Here is a 25,520-nt window from a genome sequence, read left to right on the forward strand (position 1 = left end):
AGCCTTAAAGAACCTTTATCAGGAGTTTTAAATCTAAACAATTCAGCTCATAGCAGGCTTTGTCTTCAACTTTTGCTTTTATAGTTTAAACAGGCTGAGTTGGAGTTGTTACCATGGACATCAGAGTACAGGTCTGTTGATAGTTGAAGGGTTAAAAAGCTTCCAGTCCATTTCTGGGTCTTCCAAGCAAGACCTCTAGCAAAAAGTAGGGCAGACCAGACTTTACATTTGATGCGTAAGATAAAATGGGAAGAGCCAGGTATTTTACTCATTTTATGTCCTATTCTTGACTTTGTATCATTTCTTACATCTAGAATTACCTCTCTCATACAGTGGAGCAGCTGGCCTTGTCAAATCCCATCCTTTACCTTGCTTTCTACAGCTGACCTCATTATTGTTTTATCTGTTCCTGCAATGTTTCCCTACCTCAAAGTTATCAGAAGTTAAAATTAACATAATGCACTTTTCACTCTGATCCCATTCTTTCCATTTTCTAAATCTTTTATAGAAAAAGTCTTCAGGGCAGGCAACTCAATTTATATGCACTTTGCAAAGTTCTGACACTACCACCTTTAACATTATCCTGATTATGTCAAAGTACACAATTAGATCCAGATGCTTTTATTGAATGTAGCTCATTTTAGCTTCCTGAAATACTCTATGGCACAATTAGCATGTAACACATTAGTAGTCCCAAAACCATTTTATTTCCAGACTTGCGATGCTTTCATATGTATACAGACCATTAAAATCCCTTAATTACAAAAACTACCACATTAGCTTTAATTTTCAGTTTAATTTTAGTACTTTAGATCATTTACTAGTAAACCTTTAGAAAAAGGTTACTGTTATGTATAATTAGATTTAAAATAATTTTACTAAAGCAGACATACAGCACTTTTTTTTTTAAACTACATGGATCTGCAACAATGCTTAAAGACAGTTACGTTAATCAAGTGCTCCCAATTTGGATTTGCTGAACAGATTATTCTAGTTCCATTTTGTCAACACAAGTTACATTCAGTAGTACATTAAAGGGATTTTATTGCATGATATTCACTCCACACAGTCCTATGAAGATGGCTAATATATCAAATCAAGATTGCAGATGCTAGTCCCAAGATAAAATTTTGGTTCAGCTAATGTTTAGTTTAGAACTTCAGCAGAGGGGAATCCAGATTCTCTTTGTTCACTTCAGGACTCAGAGTGATAAGAGGAGAACTCAAATCTATAAGCTGAAAGACAGAAATGAAACGACATAAGATTTAGATAGCTGATTCTTTTCTTCAGGTGCCTGAAGACAAATACCTACACCACTCACTTAGATGTTCAATTTAGAGCCTCTCTACTCTACTGTAAAAAGTTTAATTATAGCAGAAGCCACATGCACCAAGCAGAGCCCCTTGTGCTAGGTGCTATACAAAAGGAGACCTAGTCTCTGCCCCAAAGACTGATCCAATGTATCAAAGAATGCTAGTCTATCAGAACTGAATTAGCTCCCAAAGGTTGAAAAAAAATACCGATTTTACTTGGTTTTGAGCTCTAGTTTTCTTGCTACACTAAAAATTTATGCATGGGGACTGAGTCTCAGGGCTAAAATCCATTTGTGAATCAGTTTTTGTCACACAGCCTCGCAACACCTAGCTTTTACGTGCTTAGGAGAAGAAAAAAAAAAAGGATTAAAAAAAAATCACTGGGATTAAAAGACAGAGTCAGGTACTCAGATTTCCTGTACAGCAGAGAGAGAAGAGATTCACAAAAGCCAGGATGGTAGGTCACCCCACACCTCCAATAGCTGTTGGGAAATGCCAGAGAGAGGCATGTGTTTTACCTGCCCTCTTCCCTCCTCCTACCCCCCATGATAGTTAATATTGGGATACAAACTCTTTTACAAAACTATAATGGATTTTGTACAAAGTATGCTTTGTGAGGTATCATCTGAAAATCCATAATGTTCTGATCATTATTATCCTAGTAAAATGTGTAGCAACACTGTATAGCATTACTGAGACATATTCCAAGTTTAGACCAATTCCTCAAAGACAAAAGGCAAACTGATGCTTCAGCCCGGTGTCAACAAAATAAAATGGACTAACATCTAGTTAAGTGTCCATTCTTTGGCAGGAAAAAGGACGTGAGCGAGAAATTTACATCTTGTCAAAAAAAAACCCCAAAAAACAAAACACACAGCTGGAAGTTCCCATCTCCACAGACTTTCAGTCTCCTGAACCCCAGCTGGAGAGGATTCTCAGAAGAGGAAGAAAAGATAAAAATGGGGAACACACACCTCCAAAGGATCTCTCTCCCTTTATCTCTACTCACAGCGTCAACAACACTTGAAGGTCAAAGGAAGTATCATTAGACTGTGGAAGGATCATGGCTGAAAGATTCAGCCAATAAGACTGCTAGAACATGTGGTGAGCGAAACCTTTTGCTTTGAATTCACTTAACTTATTAAGCTAGGTGTCAGTCATGTTTTACCTTTTATTTCTTTGTAACAAATTCTTTTAATAGAATATCAGGGTTAGAAGGGACCTCAGAAGGTCATCTAGCCAAACCCCCTGCTCAAAGCAGGACCGGTCCCCAATTTTTGCCCCAGATCCCTAAATGGCCCCCTCAAGGATTGAACACACAACCCTGGATTTAGCAGGCCAATGAGCTATCCCTCCCTCCCAAATGCCTCATTACTTGTAATCATTTAAAATCTATCTTTCCATAGTTTATAAACTTGTTTTATTGTTTTATCTAAACCAGCGTGTTTAGATTGAAGTGTTTGGGAAATTCCATTTGAGAGAACAAGATTTGTGTATATCATTTTCTATTACTGAAATGGCAGACTTTATATGAGTTTGCATTGTCCAGCAGGGGCTGGGCAGTACAAGATGCACATTTGGGGGGGGGGGGGGGGGGTTAGTCTGGGACTGGAAGCTTTCTGGTGTTGCCCTGCAATGTAATTTCAGGGTGGCTGGCTGCAGCACTCAGAGCATAGCTGAGAGTGATTTACATGCTGGAGGCTGTGTGCGGGCAGACCAGGAGTGGTTGCTCTCACAGCAGATCAGTGTAAAAGGCACTCCAGGTTGGAGAACTGAGGGAGACACAGCTGCCCATCAGTCCAGATTGTACGCTGGGGAATGTCAGACACCCCTCTTAAAGAGTGGCACTACTGTAGAAAATAAGAGTAATTGGGCCAGAGAGAGAGCACGCATGCATGAGAAGGGTCCTATAGCCGGGAGGTTAGAGCAGTCACTGAGGATGTGGGAGACCCAAGATCCAGTCCCCCTGCTTCAGTAGCTAATTGTTTATCCAAAGTGACATCGCTTCAACAGGAGAGACTGACATCAGAATATCTCATAGCCCAGAGGTTAGAGCATTCACCTGAGAAATGGGAGTCTCCTGTTTAAATGTACAGATTAAATGGATATAAAAAACCCTCATCCAGGCAGAAGGGGATACTTTAAACTGGTAGGTTCCCACATCTTAGATGAGTACCCTAACCACTGATCCTACTCTTAACTCAGGCTTTGCGGATCACAGTATTCCTGTGATTTTTCTAGCTGCTCATGTCTCTTTGTGGACCTGAGCCTTACTTATTAGTAAAATAAAAGCACCAGCACTTTCACCAGATGTTTTTATCAAGTTGTTGTCCCCTAAAAAGCACTATTTGTTTCAGGGAATCACAGTAACAGATTTTGGTAATAGCTTACTCCCATTACCATTCCCTCCCAAACATCTTTTTAAGTCATGGAATGACTACTTAGTTAAGTCCTACACTCATCATGTGCATGTGTGCCTTGAACACTAGGAATAGTGTCAGTGTGCACTACTACCACATCTGCTTTTCTATGTTGGCTCCAGTGGAGGGAAAGCCAAGAGTCTCCGTGGCACTGCACATTAGTGACCAAGTTACTTTTAAAGCCAAGGTCAAGCCTCAGCTGCTTTGACTTTTGAAGAGTGGTGACCACGTCAGGAGTGATGAGCCATTTAACACAAACCTCTACATGCCAAACTGGTCTGAACTGGTGTAGTGCTGAAAACCAATGCTGCAGTTAGGGGTTTGACAGACATTGTCTCACAGCAGAGAAGAGTAGCAGGAACATATTCTAGCCTCCAGGTTATTGGTGTTCAGGACTAGTAAGCAGTGGTGTGCCATTTACGTGTGCAGTGCACGCCTCAGAATTAATTTCTACAAGAATATGAAAGCTCTGAATAGAACTTCCTGACTGGCTGTGTCCATGGGATGAGTCTATCCAGTCTCTTGTACAACCCCACAAAATGTACTAAAAAAAGTGTCATGACATGCCACTGCTACTAAGAGAAATTTAGTGAGCCTGCACAGAGCTGTGTTTCTACAATAATAAATGATGCAGCTAGTTTTTTGACTTTCAAAAAGCAGCACAGCAAGAGTGGGCCATGCAAAGCTGAATAATTAAAATTCTTGACTCATGAACTGATGCTCATTCATAGCTCTGTTTTACAACAAAATGTTCACTTACCCTAGAGATCGAAAGGGAAGAGACTGCAAGAAGAATCCATAAATTGGATTCAGCTTAAATAAGAGTGTTGAATATAAGGTACTAGTGCCAAGCATAATTCGTATACAATACATTGTTACAGGGGAGAAATAACTATTCTACATACAAATGCATACAACCAAACAATTATTTTTTGCATAATTTTTATGCATTTATGGAAACAAATGATTCAGATACCTTACCTGTCCTACCACACTAGGTTTTAGTGGAATAACTTTATTCACTTCTGGAGTATTAGAAAGGTCAATGAGAGGTCTACTTTCACATTCCAAAGCAGCAATGGGAGTTTCATCTATTCCAATATCTACCAGCAAGACCTAGAAATGGTAAATAGTTAATTTTCCTCTGTTTATTATACTCCCTTCAGAATAATGAAGAAAAATCAGTTATTGACTCATAGGGAAAAGCCACAAAAAGCAACCATCATTCTTAGGTTTGTAGGTTATATGTAGACCATCCTAAAGGCAGCATAGTTTGGTGGATGAGAGGAGGATTAGTGTGCAGAGCAGAGGGGGTAAAGTATTATGTAAGTGCTAAATCATATTTGAAAAATATTCTCAGGTTTCATATTTCAGTTTTTAAATTCAGTTTTAACCTTGTACCTACAATTGTGATCTGACAACATTTTGACAAAGAAACAGTTCTATAAGATTACTAGCTTTAATCACCCCTCTATCCAATTTGATTGTGATTCAGTATTTACATACACCAAACAAATCCACAGCAAGCTTCCAGCATTAAGTAAACAGAATACCAGAGAAAATAACTACAGTTGAACTAACAATGAGTAATTTGTTAGTTTGGTCTATGCCTGATATCTGCAAGCAAGTTGCTATTCCAGCAAATAGGAATTTAGACTTTTTTTTCTTTTAACACTATGGTTTAATCAGTTTTCTACAGACAGACATTCTAATCGCAGTTTTGTAATATATCTGTTTTTGGACAGTATTGAATTACCCAACATGGTATTGTGTTTCATGATTGGATTCATAAATACACAAGGACTTTCCAGTGTAGATAACTGGGAGTGCAAATCTAAAATCTGACCTGCAATTATTTGTGCAGGTGACTGAAATTCGATTTCCAGGAACATTTATCCCAATGAAGAAATGTTGTTCAGTGGTATGATAAGCAAACACTAGAGGGCACATGTATGCCTAATCTAGTTCACTTCAAAATCTGAGCAAGTTTTTAGTTAGTAGACAGCACACATTTTCATGCAGTTCACTCAATGGCAGCTTTTACAAGAGGGAAAAATGGATTCAGTTTACCTACCTCTTTAGTTTGTGCTCCTTCAGCTGGCTGTTTTTGTATTTCAGTCTCTTCTTGTATTTCATTCTGTGCTATTTCTGTAGTCTTTTCTGGTGAAAAGACAAGTGTAAGAGGTATCATAGGTGGAGGAGATAAGTCATCATCTTCAAATGATGACACTTGTGTCTTGGTGTCCTTTGCCTGTTTAGAACTGGGGGAAAGTAATTTGGCAAGTATTTAAGAGGTATTCATTAAGCATTACTATTAAAGTATAAACAAGGTAACGTTCATGTCATTTAGCTGCCCTACAAATGCTAAAGCGCCATTTGATAACTTTATTTTTCTCTATTTTGTGAGTACCCTCAGTCTGAAAATAACATCTTATTTATTCATTATCTAAAAGCATGCTAGGCATCCCACAGAACATAAAGACACTGTCTCTGCCCTGAGGAATTACAATTTAAATAGACAAGTCAAAGTTGCCTACAGTGTACAAGCAAAATGGACAATCCATATTTGGTGGATAATCTTGGGATACCACATTTGAAAATTTTAACTTAAGTTTCTGGAAGCTTACGCAGAGATTGCTGTACCAGAGAAGTGCCGGTACTGCATGTCACTGAATTGGTTCAGTCCGCTCCCTGGTGAAGGGAAAAAGTACAGAGACGAACTGGAGGATTCCAAAGTTGCAAGCTTAACAATCAGTGGGCTAGTAGAGTGGGGAAAGGAGAGGGGTTTGGGAAGAAAGAGCATTTTGGACTTGTAGTTTGAGGAAGTAACTGAACATTTGAGAGATATGAGACAGGCATGATAATGCTTGGCTTACCCTGGAACAAAAGGTTTTATCTGAGCACAACATGAAATATAAGGTTAGTTAAATTTTATTCTGGGGAATCAGCACCATATGAGACTGCCATAAATATTAGTTTAAGCTGTGTATATATTTAGAGCTTGTGAAAAGATTTTGGGTTGACAGCTATGGAAAAGACTGCATCCCCTCCACAGAACAGGTACAGAATTGTGATGGTGCTGCCCAGATTCCCCTTGTACCTAGCCACTGTCTCAACTATGGCATGGAAAGACCACCTCATGGAGCAAGAACAGTTCAGTCTTAATTCAATCCTTGGCCTCTCTTAGGATGCCAGATTTTATAATGGTGACAGCATAAGATTGGTCAATACCTTAAAGTGTAACTTAAGCAGAACTTAAAAGTAGATCATTTGACTTAACTGCCGGCTTGCTTTCCTCATCTAGAAAGTATTGCCACATTTAGGTCCTCCATTATCTTTCACGTAGCTGGAAGTGTCATTGTGTTGGAACACAAAGTTACTTCTGCAGTACATCAAGTAAGCTGGCTGAAAGCAGCAAATTCCTCAAATACAAGTTCTATGATGCACATAATTCAAGTTGATTCACAGGTAGTTTGAAGATGTGGTCAAGTGATGGAATAAGATGTGCTTATCTTCACTATTTTTACAAGAGAGTCTAACGTTATCCCTTGGTTTACGGATTTAGGCAAACCAAACCATGTTAGAGAATTATGTTGGAAAGAACTAACAAGTATAGCTGTATTATTTTGCTAGTTACCTGGGCATGCTTCTACTCAACAGTAGATTAAATCACTTACATGCTAGTGTACAGTGTCTGAACATCTGGGACAAAATCTTTCCCCCATTGAAGACAATAGGAGTTTTAATAGATTTCAATAGAGCTATGTTACACCCACGGTATCTTACCAAGCTGCAAGAGTCTTTTTGGTGGACACACTGGAGACTTGACGAACAGACATAAAATGTGGAGAGGAGACAGATCTTGGCAAAGTTTTAGGAGTTATTGTTGGAATTCCTGAGATACGACTGGCAGGTGTAGGCACAGCAGAACGTTTTATACTGGCTGGAGTAATTAAAATGGACCTGGAACTAAGACAAGAGTTCTGCGAGGCCCCATCTTCTGAAGATCTGACAGGAGTGCAAACAGCAACACCACTAGAAGAAAACAAGCAGCATACATTTAACTGAAAGCTTCTAGAAACTTCTTACAACTTCATTCTGAATACTACTCAGACAACAGAAATAAACAACATAAGGCAGGCTTAAGAATACAAACAGATACGGAAGTGTTAGGATAACTAAACCTGAACATTAAAAGTGATTGCTGTATTATGCTGGAACTGGTCACATCCTCATAGTTAAAGTTCAGTTAACAGATGTTTCAAATCATTTTGAAAATTTGAGATTAAATTTGAGACAGAAGAGGAAGCAGTGCACTCAATGGAACAGAATCTTGAAGTGCACTTCTACAGTGAACAGGTATTATGTGAAAACAGCCCTCATTAGATTTGCTTCCTGAGTATATTCAGAGCTGACTTTAAAAAAAAAAAAAAAAAAAAACCACCACACACACACACACCCCCTCCCCCCAACTCATTAGCACTGCAGAAGTATCTCTGTTATGTGTGAGCCGATTCTGTTCCCTTGCACATCAGAATGGTCAATGAATTCTAGTTAGGTATTTATGTTACCCAGTCCCAAGAGAGCCAAACTGACTTTCATATCCCAGGGTGAGTTAACATTTTTACTTGTGGAAGGGCAGAGTAATCTGGAAGTCACCAGGAGGGTAGAGATACCTCACAATGTTAGTTTTCAAAGTAATTAGAACTGCACTTTTAAAATTCAGGTTACATAGTTGCTTGGTACAACATTCTCAAAGGTAGGTATAGTTAAGAAAACATGCAAGTGACCTGTTAAATTCTAATTACAAAAAGTTACCTTCCAAATGTGCCACAAGATAGTAATCTGATTGGCTCCATTATTTTTGGTGCTGTATTTTCTGATGATGAACCTAAGGGAAAAGAAAAATATTACTCTACGTTATTACTTATTTGTTATCTATATTAGTTTTGTTTTCAACTATAACATCTTACGTACAAGTCATATGATTCATTCCATCCCAACAGCTTTGGAACAATATACAAATAAAGACAAATTTCACTCTCAATTAGCAAATAGTGTGAGGAACATTGAAAGAAATGTTAAAATTAAAAGCCAAGTTAACACAAAAAACAGCCTTCCAAAAATGTATGCTTACCTCCACATCTCTTAGGGACCTTAATCTGATTTGTAGGTGTGAGTATAATTTTAGCATTGTCTTTTGGGCATGTGTTTCCTTTTGCTGCACTTCCATCTTTGTTCTGCTGAGATATTTTCTGCAGATTAGGGACTGAGCTCAGTCTCTGAATTCCACTGGCTAGAGTTTGGGATCCTGTCACAGAAGCTGAAGACTTGGCTAAATTCCCAGCAGTAGATATTTTGGGAGTACTAACTGATCTTGTTTGCTTGCAGGACACATCAGAATGGACAGTCTGCAGAGATGACATTCTGATAGGTCTAACCATAGCCAGTCTTTTTGTGCTAGATGAGAGTTTGGAGCTGCTCACAGAAATTTTTGAAGAGAGACTTGATTTACCTGAAAGATAGAAAGCTCATATTTATACTTCTGAATTGCTCGTTGTTTTTTCCCTCAACTGGTTACAAGGTACATTTAACTAAATTACAAGAGAGTAAGTTTACTCAAGTGCAGCTGAAGATATGAAAACATTATGCAATGATTTGTGATAGGTGTTCAAGCATCTGAACTTTGTAGTTGTTACAATTTAAAGGTTTAAATTTTTTTCCACTTTTTAGCCACTAGAAGTCTGAAAACTATAGGAAAACTCTACGGGTGGTTATTTGTCTTTGATGCTTCAGAAAAGCCTCCTTGACACGATTCAGCATATCAGCTTCCAGTTCAAATGAAACAAGAGTAAGGTATTTTAAGAAGCACTTAAATATGCCTTCTTTATAGGTGTATGTAAGCTTAACTTGTATTTTCAATGTAGTTGGCCCAGCTACCTGAAATACATATTTTAAGGGACAGTCAATGAAGTCTCCTTCCCTATGCTGGTTAAGAGTATTTAAAAGTTAACTTTTTTTTAAATGACAAGTTTCAATATTCTATTTATTCACTTAAAATCATAGTTTTTCGATTAGACTAATTGGATTTGCTAAACAGTTTCTAGTCATTCGCATTAAATACACCGGACCCTTGCTAGAACGCGGTATTTGGGATCCATGCATGGTACTGCGTTAACATGGGGACCGCGTTAAAATGAATTGCAATTAAAGTAATTAAATTTGGGATCCATGGCTACGACTGTGTTATATGCAAATTTGTGCTATATAGACACGCGTTCTAGCGAGGGTCCGGGGTATTTCCAAGACATGTGCTACTAAACTTTCCCATTGAATTAAAGTTTTATTAAACTTATTAAGCTTACATTATGTAAGACAAGTTTTTACAAAAGTTAAATTTTCAGCTAAGTGCTCCTTTAACACTGGGTAAGTATAAGTAGTGTGGATGTGTTTTAGCCTATGGGCAAAAAAGCAAGCTACAACTTAGAACAGTATTTTCTTGACTCCAAAAAGGAAGTGTATTATTGAATAGGTTGCCTAGACATAGCGTAAGGGTCACATGGATTCCACAGCCAACAGAATAAACAATCTCTAAAAAACAAGATATTAAAGTTCTGAATCACTGAAGCATGGAAACTGTGTCCTCCAATAGCAGAGTCTTGCATTATACTTCCCAATAGCGACTTCCTTATCTATATGTTATGTTGTTGACTGGGCTAGAGTTTAGTTTTGTTCTCCCTTTCAACGCTCTACACAGTTCTTCTCCCTGCCTACAGTTCATCTGTGGTCACTTAACATTCTCTTTGGACCCGATTATTCCCCCCAACACACTTCACTTTCCTCAAAGACTTCGGTGCTTACTCATGCAGGCCACTACACTTGGAGTGTTTCCCCAATCATGCATGCCAAAATTCTTTCATCTCCTCCAGGTGCCTTTCTCTTCACTTCCTGAAACAGGGAGCCTCTTAGTTCACAAGAAATTAGGAGCATGTTTTCCTCTCCCACTCTTACGCTATGAGCAATTGAGAGCAAGCACTCATTTTGTTTGGAATAAATACGTAGTTTAGCCACATACATTATCCATATACTTCTGCAAGTCTGCTTTTGGATACATTTTAAAGATATCAGTTGCTCATTAAACACTGACTCAATCTCTTTATAGAGGTCAAATTTTATGCTTGATATAGATCTGATTATATCCTGCAACTTTACTCATTAATTCAGTTTTATTAAAAAAAATGTGTCCCTCTTCCTCACCCCCTCAAAAAAAAAAATTTAAAAAAATCACCACATGGGCTACAAATAAGATGGGTCACAATTCTAAAATAATTGCCCGCTAAAGGTACAGGGCATTTTATTACCATCTTGGATTACTAGAGAAGATAACAGTATATGCAAGTTACTGGTATTAAGTAGTCGTTTTTCCTTATACCGGGGGTTCCTAACTGTGGTATGCATACGTCTGGGGTATGTGAGACATCTCAGGGTGGAGGGTACATGGGAGAAATTGTGGGTGGATTTTATTTACTGCATTTTCATAATAGGCTACTTAGACAAAGCTTTAAAACTCTGTGGGAATTTGTTATATAAAATCCAGTAGTTAATTTACTTCAAGATGTACCAAGGAGAACACAGATACAGAGAGACCTCCAATCACCATACAGTGCGGGTTCAGTTGGTCAGCAACTGTCCAGTCTAACTGAGCTCAGAACTTAGTCAGGGTTTTATTTTTGGTTATACACGTCACACTATATCTGTGCATAACAGTGAAATATGGACAGATGGCTAAAGACAGGTAGTGTTAAGAACACACAAAGTATCAGTGATGAGAAGGGTAGTGGTACACAGGCAGTTGGGAGATCTGGAAGGGGGTATGCAATAAGAAAAGTTTGGGAACCTCTGCTCCAGATGTAAGTTGGGTAGCAGTGTGATTTCTAGGGTTCTGTCATTAAGTTTTAACAGGAAATACAGCCAGCCGACAGGTATTAAAAACAGAGTGCACAGCTACAGGGACTGAGAACAGAGACATGGTGCGTGTTTGTTTAGTGTAAAAAGCTAATACATAACTTTAAAACAGGAAGCTTAGAAAGGCTTCCAAGTCTTGACACTCTTCAGGTAGAACAATGACTGCTTCTATCTTCATGATAGGCAAATGTTTAAATATGAAATAATGTTACAGGTGTGTGCTTCAGTCTTGTTTTACAATGGATCAAGAAACTGTAAGCTATTATATTCCACTGTTGTTTCTAATAAGTCCTGATAAGGCTTTGACAATTGCATTACTCCCTGCTTTTGTGTTAACCACAACCTTTGAGATATTACTGTTTAAGTTTGCCGAGTAAATTACTACTATATGGGGCTTTGGAGGACTAAACCAGGGCTTGAGTAACATACTTTTTGACTTCCTCCCTCTTCTCTACTTCATAATGTTGTTTGTTCTCTAAATCACGTTACATTGTGGCATTTAGAGGTTCCTGTGGCTAGACATAATTCTAACCAGAAAAGAACCATTATGGACTATGTAAAAAATAAAAATTAAGTCATCACCGAGAAGCATACCATGTAAGTGTGTCAGTTCCTAGTTTGTAGATATTGGCCTCATTGATTCTAAAGTCTGGTTTAATTCAAGTGCTAGAAGTCAAGAACTTGAACTAACTACCAAGCTTTCAGCCTACATGAAGTTTTATTCACCTGTTCTGAACACCAAAGAGACGAGGGGCTGAGATCATATCTTTTATTGGACCAACTTCTATTGGTGGAAGGTACGCAGAACTCTATGTAGCTTCAAAGCTTGTACCTTCTTGGTCCAATGAAAGATATTAGCTCACCTACCTTGCCTTTCATATCCTGCGAACAATACAGCTACAACACTCCAAACTCCACCCCAAACACAGCCTAGCATTCTGAAGCGGCAAGAAATATAGACAGCACCAAACACATTTTGGAACCTGCAGGTCAAAAAAAACCCATTACTTATTTTAAGTTTAAACTGATTTGCATACTGCATCTCTATGCTAGTTATTACCATTTCCCCCTATGGGAGAGACGGACAAACTTGAATTCAAACTGGAGTTCATGCTGGAAATGGAGGATGACGATGAAGATGAGGTGTTCTTTCTTAGAGGACCATTAGCAACACTAGGAGGTTTTAACTGGGTCTTCCTTAACCCAAACTGTGAATAAAAAAAGTCTAATTTATTTAACTGTCCAAAAGACATTAAGCAAGCCCAACAACATTTTCATTTGTTAGATTTCTACATCATTATGCATCACCATTCTCTGGGTTCATTTGTCCCAGGGAAAAGTTCTAAATCCTGTTTTAAAATGCTTAAGTTAAGTAAAAAGCAGACTGCTGGGAAGCAAAAAATAAAGTAAAAATGTAATTATACATTTGTATGGTACCTAATAGGATAGGTCTCAGAAATTGATTGTTAGCCCAATGGTGTTCCCCCTTCCCTCCCCGCCCCCAGCTCAAGTATATCCTTATAATGGATTCAAAGTATATAGAAATGAAGATTAATGGGACAATACACTGGAGTGCTATTTTTGAAATGCTAGGCATCTTTCCCCATCTCACATGCAATATCCCATGTTATTACAATTCTTTTCTTTCGGAAAGTGATTGTGTGAGTTTGACTATTATAACTAAGACTGTTCCATTAGCATCAGATCTGGAGAGAGTGGCCAATATTTCATTTAAGTGTATCCACTGCCAAGAGATCAGGCACCTCTGGGAGGGTGGAGGGGAGAGGAAACAGCATAGGCAATATTAAGTGGATTGCAATGTTGTACAAAAGTTAACAAAATTGAGACAAACTATATTCTACAGGTTAGTCACATTCTTTTAGACATGAGTACTTAAATTGTAGTGCTATGGTTCCTAGAATTTGGCTTCTGATGTAGCAAGAGTCACTGCTATTCTGCTTCCATGCTAGAAAAATGACAGTCTTTCCAAGTAGCACAATACGTGACCATGAAGAGTAAAGACTTTAATCCACAAACCTCCTATGAGGCCTATTATCTGCATTTCCCTGCCCCTTAATATTACGTGTTAACATGAAATGTAGTATAATATCTAACTATATGCTGATGCACTAAGAACAATTGTGTGTTAAAAATATGGGGAAAACACTTGATGTATAACTTAGCCACCCAAGAATTGCAATTGTAGAATAGAAACTTTACCTTGAATTTATTATAAAGAGAAGACTATGGCATTAAGTCAGAAAACTAGGTTTGTCTCTTACATATGTAAAAATGGAGAAGTCACCAGTATTCTAAGAACATATTCACTCTGCAGTTGTATTAACACTTGTAATTACCTTGCTTTGAGAAGGAAGAACTCGCTTGTCTTGTAATGATGAGCTGCCACTGAATGATGAGTCACATACATCTGAAGCAACACTGGATTTGTCAGAGAGTAGATCTTCAGATGACCCCATGCTGTTCACATGTTTTTTCCCTGGTTTTGGCTGCAAGATTAAAATTTTAAATTTATTGGAAAGCTATTACAATTTCAACAGCTCTGATGATCGTGCAGGAGCTGATTTATTCAGTAATCCATATTTTTTATACCAGCCAACAGAAAAGGATATTGCATCTACCAAGTATGAGAATTGCTAGACATTAAAAATTCCAAGTTCTCAATTTATTTAGACTCTGTTAGACTTTAAAGTTGTTAAATACAGCATAGACTATGTTCCCATTTATTAAAATTGGCTTTAAATCAACATAAGGCGATCACCTCTGCAGCAAGTTAGTCCCTATGTGATTCTTTCAGCCCATGTTCATCCCTAGACACTGCAGTGGTTGTTCCCTTTTCTTAAAATAGGTATGTCCCACATTTGTAGGCAAAATGTAATGTACACACGAACGCTTCTTTCCAATAGCCCAAAGGAGATTCTTCCCTGGATGACACCAACAGCTAGACATGAAAGTTTTAGACTGCACAGCTCACGAATCTATTCCAGTTAGCATCTGAGAGGGCCACATGACCAGCAACACTATCAAAGCTATGGGATTGGAGACAAAGGGGAAAAGAGCAGACTACAGAAGCTCCCTTGCCCCTTTGCCTATGGCACAATTTCCTCACCCTCATTCTCAGGAGTAAGGAGCCAACATCCTCCTCCTCAGTAGTGCACACAGAGAGAAGGAGCATCTTGCTAGTTGCATAGCCTTAGCTACGAAGGGGAAGGAACAGAAGGACAGGAGAGAAAAAACCAACCTGAACAGGGCTTATGTACACGAGAGATGATTAACACAGCTACCGCTTCCCCTAACATATCTGGGCAGTTCTTCAGTGTACTGCCGCATAGCTGGGTCCTCCTTACATAGTTGGCTAATCATGCTCTAGATAGGATGGTGTACCAAGACTATAAAGGGTTATTACTGCTGTATCTCCAGAGCTGTGCCTACTACTGTCAATTTTGAAGAGAGCTTAATATAAGTAAAGAGCCTGTTGGCATCTAAATCACCAAAAGACAGCAATAATTTTACCAGAGGGATGATAAAATAAGTATTAAATATTTACATAGAAGTCAGGAACATCAAGTATTAATAAGTGTAAAAACTTAAATTCAGTCAATTAAAAAACAAAACAAGTTCTTTCTTCAGTTCTAGCCACTACTTTAATAACTACTACTCCACTAGCATTAGTATAACAAGTTAAAATATGCTTTCAGTTTACCTTGTGCATTTGTCAGCTCTTTGTGTAAAGTCAGTTTCCTATTTGAGGTTCTCTCAAACAATGGAGAGATGCATTAAAAAAGAAAGTTGTTAAACAAAAGCTTGCACAAGATTCAAACAGTCCCTTATCTCAAGACAACCATGTTTTTTTATTGAGTATTAAGCTATCCAGAAGAAAATTCTTTACCTTTTCTACTGTCAGTTGACGGCTTTTTCCAAGAGCAGATGAAGCCTTTGTGTGCAATTTGCTTATTGCCTTTTTATTTTTTTCATCACTTTGCTGTTCTTGGGCTAGAGGTGAAACAGATATTTTAGGAAATTTATGGATTTTAATAGGACTAGATGTGTTTGGAGGAGTTTTGTCAACTGCTGTCACAGGTAAATCTGAACGCTTCTGAAAGGAAGGTGGCAGTTGAGAAATTGGGCTGTCCCACACACAGTATGTCTCCCTTTTAATAGCCCTGGGGCTTTTGTCTGTGTTTCCTTTTTGAAAGATTTTTAGTTTTGACTTGGATGCTTGCACAAATTTTTCTATAACCTTGGGTTTTGGCCCTTCTGATTGGGTGACTTTGTTCTGTTCATTTTTGTTGCCGCTTTCTAGCTGCAGTGCTAACAAGTGAGCTTCTTTAAAGATTTCCACAAATTTCTCTCCAGTAAGAGGACTCCACATCAGCTTATCATCAGGGGTCTGAGAGATCTTTTCTTCAGCACCTTTAATTGCTTCAATACTGACAGCAACACATTTTTCTTTGTGCCCAAGAGGTCCAACAAAAACTTCATCTTCATTTCCACTGTAAGACGGACAAGACAGTCAAGATATTGTAACATCCTTTGAACTTTACATATGTACTTGCCCTTAAACACTTAGCTTACCTTGCAGGAGACAGAGAAAGGTCAAAATCAAATTTTTCATCAGTTAGAAGGGGAAAGTCTGAAAGTATAATGATCTCATTAATTGTGACTATCGCTGTAGTTACAAGGATTTACACAATTTGCATTGCAGTATATTTCTCACAACACTGCCAGTTGGCATTAGCCTTAACAAATTTAACCTTTAGAGTTACTTCTAATTTTGTTTTAAGTAGTTACTTGATCTTCATTAAGTTCACACCCCATTTGCAGTTATTCCAAAGACATTGCCAAGATGTCTTTAAAATTAACTACGACAATAGTTCAAGTTATTAGGTCAGATAATTAAAAATAACCACATATCTTTCTGAACATGTTTAATTATTTCAAGTAACACTTAACATTATTAAAACTGAAAGATTAGAAAAATATCCTAGTTTTAGTGTGCATTTGACAGCACTTTGTACATAGCCAATGCTCTTGTTTCAGTAGAAAGTTTCTGTTTGTGGGACACAGCAAGGGGGAGAGAAACATTTAAAATCAGGAAAAGGTTGTAAAAGCAAAAATGTTATTGAGAGCCCTTGGGTAAAGTGACCAAGACTACTTTTAACACTGAAATGGAACAGATGTCAAGATGACTGTCAGAAAATATTCAGATTAAGGGTGGTTTCTTTATCATCCATTACTTTTGCATTGCACTCAACTGAAACAATTAAAATAAACTACTAAATTTTACCCTAGAAGAAATTTGCCGTTGAAGAGAGGATGTTATTGAGTTTAGAGGCAGCAGAAAGATGCAAGAAAGTGAGAAAGCTATTTTAAGCAGAACAGTTTTGATGAAGTGGGAAAGCACCAGACTGGAAGGGGTCAGAGATGGAAGAGAAATAAAAGGGTAATATGTAAACCAGTTGTCAGATGTTTAAAAGGCAAATGAGATGAGGGGAAACGAGATACAGTAGTAACTAGGAAAGCTAGGACAGATTCCACCCTCCCAGCAAGAGAAGTATAAGAGGACTTGTTTGAATAAGGCACAGAACAAGTGAGAAGACAGTAGTTAGGTGAAAATAAGGGAATGAAAAGGCCTGCCTGGAACTGAAAGGCAGCAGAAGGGAGATCTAACTGAGATACAGAAGAAAAGGAGAGGATAAGGAGGGGACAGAGTAGATTCCAGGCAAAGAGAAAGTTCTTAGTGGAGGGTGTCAGTTTTGAGATCTGAAATTAGGGATGTGGGCTTCAAGTGGCAGGGTGGGTGTCAAACATTCAGAAGAGATGTCAAGAGTTGAGGCACTTAGAATATGGTGGCACTTAGACATAGTAACGCTGAGTGTCATAACTTTTAGGCACCTAGAAAAATCACTGCTCAGGCTTCCTATACAATGAATGGAGGGAGATAGTTGATTATTTCTCCAGAGGAGCTTCAACAGGAGAGACTGAGGGAGCTCCTCAACAGAATATTCTATAACAGGTGTCGGCAACCTTTCAGAAGTGATGTGCCGAGTCTTCATTTATTCACTTTAATTTAAGGTTTCGCATGACAGTAATACATTTTAACGTTTTTTAGAAGGTGTCTCTCTCTATAAGTCTATATATTATTAACTAAACTATTGTCATATGTAAAGTAAACAAGGCTTTCAAAATGTTTAAGAAGCTTCATTTAAAATTAAATTAAAATGCTGATCTTACGCCGCCGGCCAGCTCAGCCCGCTGCCAGCCTGGGGTTCCATTCACCTAGGCCGGCAGCAGGCTGAGCGAGGCCTGCGGCCGGGACCCGCTGCCGGTCTGGGGTTCCATCCGCTGGCTTCTACCAGCCAGGGTCCCGGCTGCCGGCCCCTCTCAGACCGCTGCCGGTCTGGGATCCCAGCCCTGCCCACATAGAGTGGGTACCTACCTTCTCCCTGGTTCTAGCCCATTCTCTTCCTCTCTCTCTGCACTGAGCTGAGGGTGGGAGTGCACTGAGCACAGGGCTGGGGGTGAAGGAGCAGGCTGGGGGTTAGGGTGCAGGGTTTGGCCAGGAGCCAGAATGAGGGAGGGGGCTCAGGGTTGGGGCAGGAGGTTTGGGTGTGGAGTGCTTACCTGGGCAGCTCCCATTTGGTGCGAGGGGTGCAGGTGGGAATGTGGGGGGGAGATGCAAGAGCTCCCTTTTGGTGCTCAGGGTAGGGGTGAGAATGTGGGGGGTGCAAGAGTCAGGGAAGAGGGCTGCGGGTGTGTGAGGAGGGTGCAGGAGTCAGGGCAAAGGGCATGTGGGGGGTGCAGGAGTCAGGGCATGGGGGCTGGGTATGTGTGGGGGTGCTGGAGTCAGGGCATGGGGTCATGGGGGGGTGCAGGGGTCAGGGCAGGGGGCTGGGAGTGTGTGTGGGGGTGCAGGGCAGGGGGCTGGGAGTGTGGGCTAGGGTCGTGGGGGTGCTCCCAGCCCCCTGCCCAGAGCGGCTCACGGCAGGGGGCTGGAGGGGATATGCCGATTCCACCCCCCTTCCCCACCTCTTCTCTGCCTCCTCCCCGGTCCGCTTCTCCCCCTTCCCCCTCCCTCGCAAGGGCCATCAGCTGATCAGCAGCAGGGAGGGAGAGGAGGAGGGGCAGGAACCCAGCACCCTGGGGGAAGAGGCAGGGGAGAGGGAAGCTTGCCTGCCCTGCAGCAGCAGCCAGCAGGACCAAGCTTCTTCACCCTGCCCCCGCTGGGGGGAGGGGGAGGTGGAGAAGAGCGGGCCACAGCGGGCAGGATTTTTAATGGCAGGCTGCTGCCTGCCGGGTCCCAGCCTGGGTTCGGCAGCGGGCTGAGTGGGCCAGCGACTGGGGCCTGGCAGGCAGCAGCATGCCATTAAAAATCGGCTGGCGTGCTGTCTTTGGAACACGTGCCATAGGTTGCCGACCCGTTCTATAACCTAGGGTTAGGACACTCACCTGAGAGGAGGCAGATCCTTTTCAAATCCCCTATCCTCCCTCAGGTGGAGGGAATGACTTGAACTGTGGGTCTCCCACCTCCTAACCACTGGGCTAAGAGTTACAAGGGAGATCTTCCTCCACTCCATTTTGTGTGAACTCATCCATGGGGGCATAATCTAGTAGGCAAGCTCTGAGCCTGTTCACTGGATTCGGCCCCGCAGGTGAGTTAGGCAAAAGAACACCTATCTTCCTCCAGATTAGTACATTGAATTGGGGCTTAAGCATCTGGTTGCCTGGAGTGAGGTTGCAGTGCACTTGCTGAGAGGCAGAAAAACAGACTCTTAGGGAACTTTTACTGGAGGGATGGGGTGGGGGGAAGCACCTAAAGGGTTGGGTGGCAGCTGAGAAGGGGTTCTGTGAATCCCACTGGGGCCCGATTCTGGGATTTAGGTGCAAAAGTGGTAGCTAGGCAGCTAAGTGCTTTTGTGAATCTAGCACTTAGACCAGGGGTGGGCAAATTTTTTGGCCCTAGGGCCACATCAGGTACAGAAATTGTATGGAGGGCTGGGTAGGGAAGGCTGGGGGAGGCTATGCCTCCCCAAACAGTGAGGCGTGGCCTGGCCCCCCACCCCAGCCCCCTGGAACTCCAACCCCCATCCAACCCACCCTGCTCCCCACCCCTGACTGCCCCCCAGGACTCCTGCATCCTATCCAAACACCCCTGCTCTCTTCCCTCTGACCACCCCCCTGGGACGCCCATCCCCTATCCTATCTCCCCTGTTCCCCACCCCCAACTGTCCCCCCGGGACCCTCCACCTCCTATCCAACCCTCCCTGCCCGACATTACCTGTGGGGTGAGGGAAAGGGGGGCTCAGTCCTTTTCCTGTGCGTTTCCCCTGCTCGTTTGGCTGCTCTCTCTGGCAGTCGGGCAGGGCTCACTCCCTGTCTGGGCTTGGCTGCTGGGGACAGGGGCCAAGCATGCTGGAGGTGGAGGGGGGCCCTGGTTTGCTCTGCCCCTGCTCCCAGCAGCAGGGCCTAGGCCCCTTGACCGCCCCCCTGAAACCCTCCTGCTCCTCGACTCCCACCCCCAGAATTCCCCCTGACCGCACTGCCCTGGAGCACCAGGTCTGGCGGTGCTATAGCCATGCCACCCGGTCGGAGCTGCAGCCACGCTGCCCAGGTGCTGGGGGAACTGTGACTGCGAGCGAGGCAGGGAGGAAGGGGAGCAGAAAGGGAGGGGCCAGGGGCTAGCCTCTGCCCCGCTCACCATGCTGGCAGGGAGTTGGGCTGGCACCTCTGCAAGCCTGTCTTGACCCCGTGGGCCAGAGGGAAGGGTCCTGTGGGCTGGATAGGGCCCGCAGGCCGTAGTTTGTCCCCCTCTGACTTAGATGCTAAAGTGGTAAGTGCCTAAGATAGAGGCATGGGAATCTGAATTGGAGTAGTAGTAACTTCTGGCCAAGGATGGTGTGTGGCAAGAGAGAACACACACTGAATTGAGGGAGATAGCTAATTATTTATCCACAGCAGAGGAGCTTTAACAGGAGAGACTGAGGGAGCTGCATAACAGTGTTACTTTCCCCAGTCATCCAAGGGAACATGTCCAGGAACAGAGGAAGCAAGGACACAGCTGAAGGGGTTAGAAGGACCCATGGGAATGACAAGTATGTCAAGCATCAGGTATTTACATCAGTTAACAAGGAAGCTAAACTGATGAATGACAAACTCTGGGATATGGGAAAGAAGAAATTGCTAGAGCAGACTTCAGAGTAGAAATACGAGGGAGATTAGAAAGACCCTAAATGCCGCCACCACCCCATGTTGCAGAGGCTACCCGTGGTTCAAAGAACTCTTACAGAGCTCTGCAGAAAATCACTAAGATCAAAGTAGTGGGAAACAGCAGGCCATCCATGAAAAGACTGCTTACACAGCAGGTTATGGAACAGATGTGACAGAATCACCGATTTAAATAATCAGAACATGTGGGGTACATGTGCACTGCAGTTGGAGGAAGAATTTCCAGCTCAAGTAGACATACATGCTCTATCTTTGATCAAGCTAGCATGCTAAAAACATCAGCGTTGCCATAGCTACATAGCCCAAGCACAATCCCGTCCGAGACCTTAAGTATGTATTTGGGCAGCTAGCCTGGGCTGCTGCCTGCACTACTGTGCCTACGCTGCTATTTATAGCCTACTATCTCAGTCAAAACCAGTGTGTGTATGTCTATCTGAGCTAGAAATTGCACTCCCAGCTGCAGTGTAGCTGTATCTTAGAAACTAGCTCAGGCTTGTATATCCCTTGCTAAAAGTTATAAGAAGATAATTAAACAATAGCTTTCCACCTACCACTGTTCTTGCAAACATCCAGTTTTTCTTCAGCCATATTATTTGACCAGCCTACTGACATTTCCTTTCCTTCTTCCATAGTGTCTGCAAAATAAGACAGTTCAAAAAGATTCACAATTTAATTTTGCAGGCATGTTTTGAAGCGCAGGGATCAAGTTGTTGACAAGGATTGCACTTAGGGAATCACAGGTAGTGCACTTCAGTGAAATGCAAACTCTGAAATCCATAACTTCAAAGAGCTGGATCAATTAACTTCAGCAATAGCCCTGCAAACGACTGCAAGGTTCATAAATTCTACAATTCTCATCTCCCTTCTAATCAAATGAGATGGTGCTGAAGAACTCAAATATAGTGGTGGGGGCTCTGTAAAACAAAGCTCCAAGCCCAACACACAGTTGAGAGTTCATGGAATTCTGCAATTACCCCTAAGCACTTTGCAGGTTTAAACTATTCATGTCATGTAAGTTAGGGTGACCATTCGTCACATTTTGACCAGGACAGTCCCTTTTTTAAGCCCAACTTGATAAATTGGCAAGAATAAACAGGACATGCAAGGGGACAAGTGGTTTGGACCAGACCGGTGCAGCTGTGGGGGTGGGGGCTTGGGCAAGTGGCTTGGGCCAGCCCCACATAGTGTCCCTTTTCCCTTTGGGAAATACCTAAGTAGCTTCTGTGGGCTACCTACTAAGTACCATGGTACCTAAACATTAAGTCTTTTTTTTTTTTTTTAAATCTGTCTTAGTGAAAGCTAAATCAAGTGAGCCTCTCCACAGTAAAGATTAAACGTGGTCCATTTTACAGAGGGTAGGTGCATTCATGGAAAGAAAAGCAGGAAATGTACCTCTTAGGTAAGCAAAGTGAGAATTGTCCCCCCCAGTTTAGCAGAATTTAAACACGGGCTAGGGTTCGGTTACAAGCTGTTTTCGGAGGGCGTGAGGAAGCTGTAGAGATGATGTGACTAAGGCAAACGGCGCCGCAAACTCCATCCTCTCTGCTAGCGCGCAGTTTAGTCTGTTTATTACGTCCCCATCCACTCGCCTGGTTTTGCCAATCCCTTCGCCGCACCTGGGGTGGGGCGACCTGCCCCCGAGCCGCTCCTTCGCCCCATGGCGGAGGGGGCCGCCGCGCCTTCACGCCGCTCCGGGGGCCCCACACTCCCCGCTCCTTGACCCCACCCGGCCCCCAACTTCGCCCCTTCTCCCCCCGGCCACCCCCCGCCTGCCTCACTCCCCAGCCCGCCCAGGGCCTCCCCCCTGCCCCGACAGTCCGCACAGGCCACCGGGCCACCCTCACCCCCGAGGCCGTCCCGCCGACGCTGCGCAGCACCGGGTCGAGCCCTCCGGCCGCACTGTGCGCCCCGGGGCTGGTGGCGCCCCCTCCCTTAAGAGGGAAGCGAGGCGCAGCAGCACATTTGAATTACTCGCGGCCCGGGGCACGTAGAGCTGGCACAGATCGAGCTTCCTCATTGGTAGGTTTAAACAAGGTTACAGCCTCGTGACCCAGGGCTGACGGCGGTCGGGCGGCGCGAGAACCCAATGCATGGTGGGACTCGTAGTTCGGGAGGGATGACTCCGCTGGGGAGCAGCGACCCTTGGCCCTGGTTTGCTCCAGGCTCCCCCAGGGGTCCCTCGGTCCCAGTCCCAGCAAGCACCAGAGTGAGGCTGTCGCCGCCGTTACCCTCCACTTGCGGCCTAGACCCGCCCCAACTCGGCGTACGGCGCGCCCGGCTGCGCCAAATCGAGGCTGTCCTCAGAGCCAGCCTCTGTCTCATGACCGAAGGTTTTTCCCCCCAGACCAGAGCGAGGCTCCGGCAGGTACCGTACCCTGAGGGCCTCGCTGCCCCCCCCCCCCCCCCGGTCAGCCCGCCCGCCGCAGCGTGGGGTCACACACTCTGCCCGGTGCCTGGCACCCCATGTGGAGACGTCCTTTGCCTGCAGGTCTCATGCAATGAGGCATCATCGTACTGCGTGGTGGCCCGCCCAGGGACGTGTGCACCAGAGTCTGCCTCACCCCCTCCAGCGCTGGAATATGTGGCAGTGCGAGCCCGGGCGAAGAAGGGTGGCCAGTGGGAAAGGTGCAGTCCGAGTGTGACTGGGCTCCTAGTGGGGAGCCAGCTGTGGTCACTCAATTAGGGTGAACTGCAAAGAATGGGGCAGACCATCCCCAGAAAGCTGGTGGCTATTCTAATACTTAGATTTAGCAAGCCAGTATAGAACAGCCTCTTTATTACCTTACTGGTTACTCAGCAGTCCAAACAACACCGTTCCCTTAAAGTGATCCAGGTACCCACATCAAATATCTGGAAATCGTATTTCATCATATAAAAGAAAAGGATCAGACACATTACCTCCCAGGCTAATGAATGTTTCGGATCTTACCCAAATGACGCTACAGCCAATTCTTATTAACTAAACTAAAATTTATTAAAAAAATGAGAGAGAGAGAGAGAGAGTGTGGTTAAAAGATCAATATATATACAGACATAAGTTCAATCCATTGAGGTGCAGATTTATAGCAGAGATGGTGATCTTTGTAGTTGCAAAAAATTCTTTCAGAAATAGTTCATAGCTTATAGTCCAATGTCCAAATCTCATATTCAGAGCAGACCAGCATAACTGGGACCTCAGTCTTGTGCCTCAGTCTTCCCGTGATGAAGCTGAAGCAGATCTGAAATGACAGAATCAGGACCCAAGGATCTTTTATACAATTTTATGTCCTCTTTGACACGTTGGGATTTCCTCAGGGAACAAAAGGTAATTAGGATGACTTTGAAGGAGGTCCATCGCTGGTACTTAGCTATACGAATTAACATAAAGTCATTTGCTTTTTCCTCCACCATTCACAGTACATTTCAAAGAGAGATGAATACTGAGATATCCTGTGTTTACAATGCATTTAAATGATATCAGAATACACCATAGACAGGGACTCTTGATTACATTGTTGACCCTGCTCATACATATGTAAATACACAAAAACACAAACATCTCCCCACACGTCTTTTGAGGGTTATTTATTTTCTGGTGTGGAAAGTTTTAGAAATATGTCTATGCATTAGCTGTGAAGCCTCAACATTATTAGGCTAACAGCATAAGGGTTTCTATTATGTACCACGCTTAACATGTTGAAGGGCTTTTCCAAAAGACCATGCACATTGTACATTTTTACAGTTCTTGGCATCAGCAACAAGTTAGTTACAATCATTGGCAATAATATTATCAGTTCTATCGTGTACATTTTACAATTATTTTTGTCATGCCAAACCTTTGCTTTAGATAAATCATTCTTTAGGTCAGCTTGTTCAATATCTCTTTTGAATCTTTGTAGCTTTTTCTTGTCCTCAGGGTCTTCCTTAACATAGGTATTCAGTTTAACCACTTCCTTGGGGTTTTGGTATTTTAAAGTTAACCTGTGGCTTTTATTTGCGAGGCTTAATCCTTCCTTTCCTCCCTGTCCAGTAGGGTCAAAATCTGAACTCTTTTGTGTAACAGAATCCATTGGTTGGCTGGGTGCGTCCTGTTTGTAATGGCTATGGGCAAGTCTTCCCCCCGCCCCTCCAGTCAGTCAGGTAATTTGCATCAACACAGACACTAGCTTGTTTACTAGTTTTCAGATCCTCAAGCTTTACCAATTCCAAGGCTGGACTCTGTCTTAAAGAGACACCATCCATTTTCACTGGCATGGTTTCAGAGTAACAGCCGTGTTAATCTGTATTCGCAAAAAGAAAAGGAGTACTTGTGGCACCTTAGAGACTAACCAATTTATTTGAGCATAAGCTTTCGTGAGCTACAGCTCACTTCATCGGATGTAGCTTACGAAAGCTTATGCTCAAATAAATTGGTTAGTCTCTAAGGTGCCACAAGTACTCCTTTTCTTTTCACTAGCATGTTACTCATGTTCTTTTGTCCTTCCCTTACCAACCTCTGCTTCCACACGGAACCAGATGTCAAGTCTACTAAGAGATTACAGGTCATACCCAAAATATCTAGAGATGAGAGTTTACCTGCCATCCCCTATATTCTCGAGAG

The 25,520-nt window shown here is 42.5% G+C and overlaps 1 protein-coding gene across 4 annotated transcripts; it reads right to left on the reverse strand.

The window, feature by feature from the left end:
* Window positions 1-684: 684 nt before the first annotated feature.
* GTSE1 (G2 and S-phase expressed 1) lies at window positions 685-23,462 on the reverse strand. Of its 4 annotated transcripts, none has more exons than XM_048836270.2 (12): window positions 23,383-23,462; window positions 21,493-21,576; window positions 16,292-16,349; window positions 15,606-16,209; window positions 14,056-14,205; window positions 12,759-12,906; window positions 8,871-9,248; window positions 8,552-8,624; window positions 7,520-7,768; window positions 5,808-5,994; window positions 4,715-4,849; window positions 685-1,235 (listed from the first exon to the last, which is right to left on the reverse strand). In XM_048836270.2, exons 2-12 carry the CDS (start codon window positions 21,569-21,571, stop codon window positions 1,152-1,154), a joined length of 2,145 nt encoding a protein of 714 aa, XP_048692227.2. In that variant the 5' UTR covers window positions 21,572-21,576; window positions 23,383-23,462; the 3' UTR covers window positions 685-1,151. The 4 variants fall into 4 exon arrangements, with proteins under 4 accessions (XP_048692227.2, XP_048692225.2, XP_048692226.2 ...); XM_048836268.2 differs by lacking the exon at window positions 23,383-23,462 and adding an exon at window positions 22,786-23,236; XM_048836269.2 differs by lacking the exon at window positions 23,383-23,462 and adding an exon at window positions 22,334-22,635.
* Window positions 23,463-25,520: the final 2,058 nt, after the last annotated feature.

Source organism: Caretta caretta, chromosome 1 (assembly GCF_965140235.1).
Source record: "Caretta caretta isolate rCarCar2 chromosome 1, rCarCar1.hap1, whole genome shotgun sequence".
Classification (NCBI taxonomy): Eukaryota; Metazoa; Chordata; order Testudines; family Cheloniidae; genus Caretta; species Caretta caretta.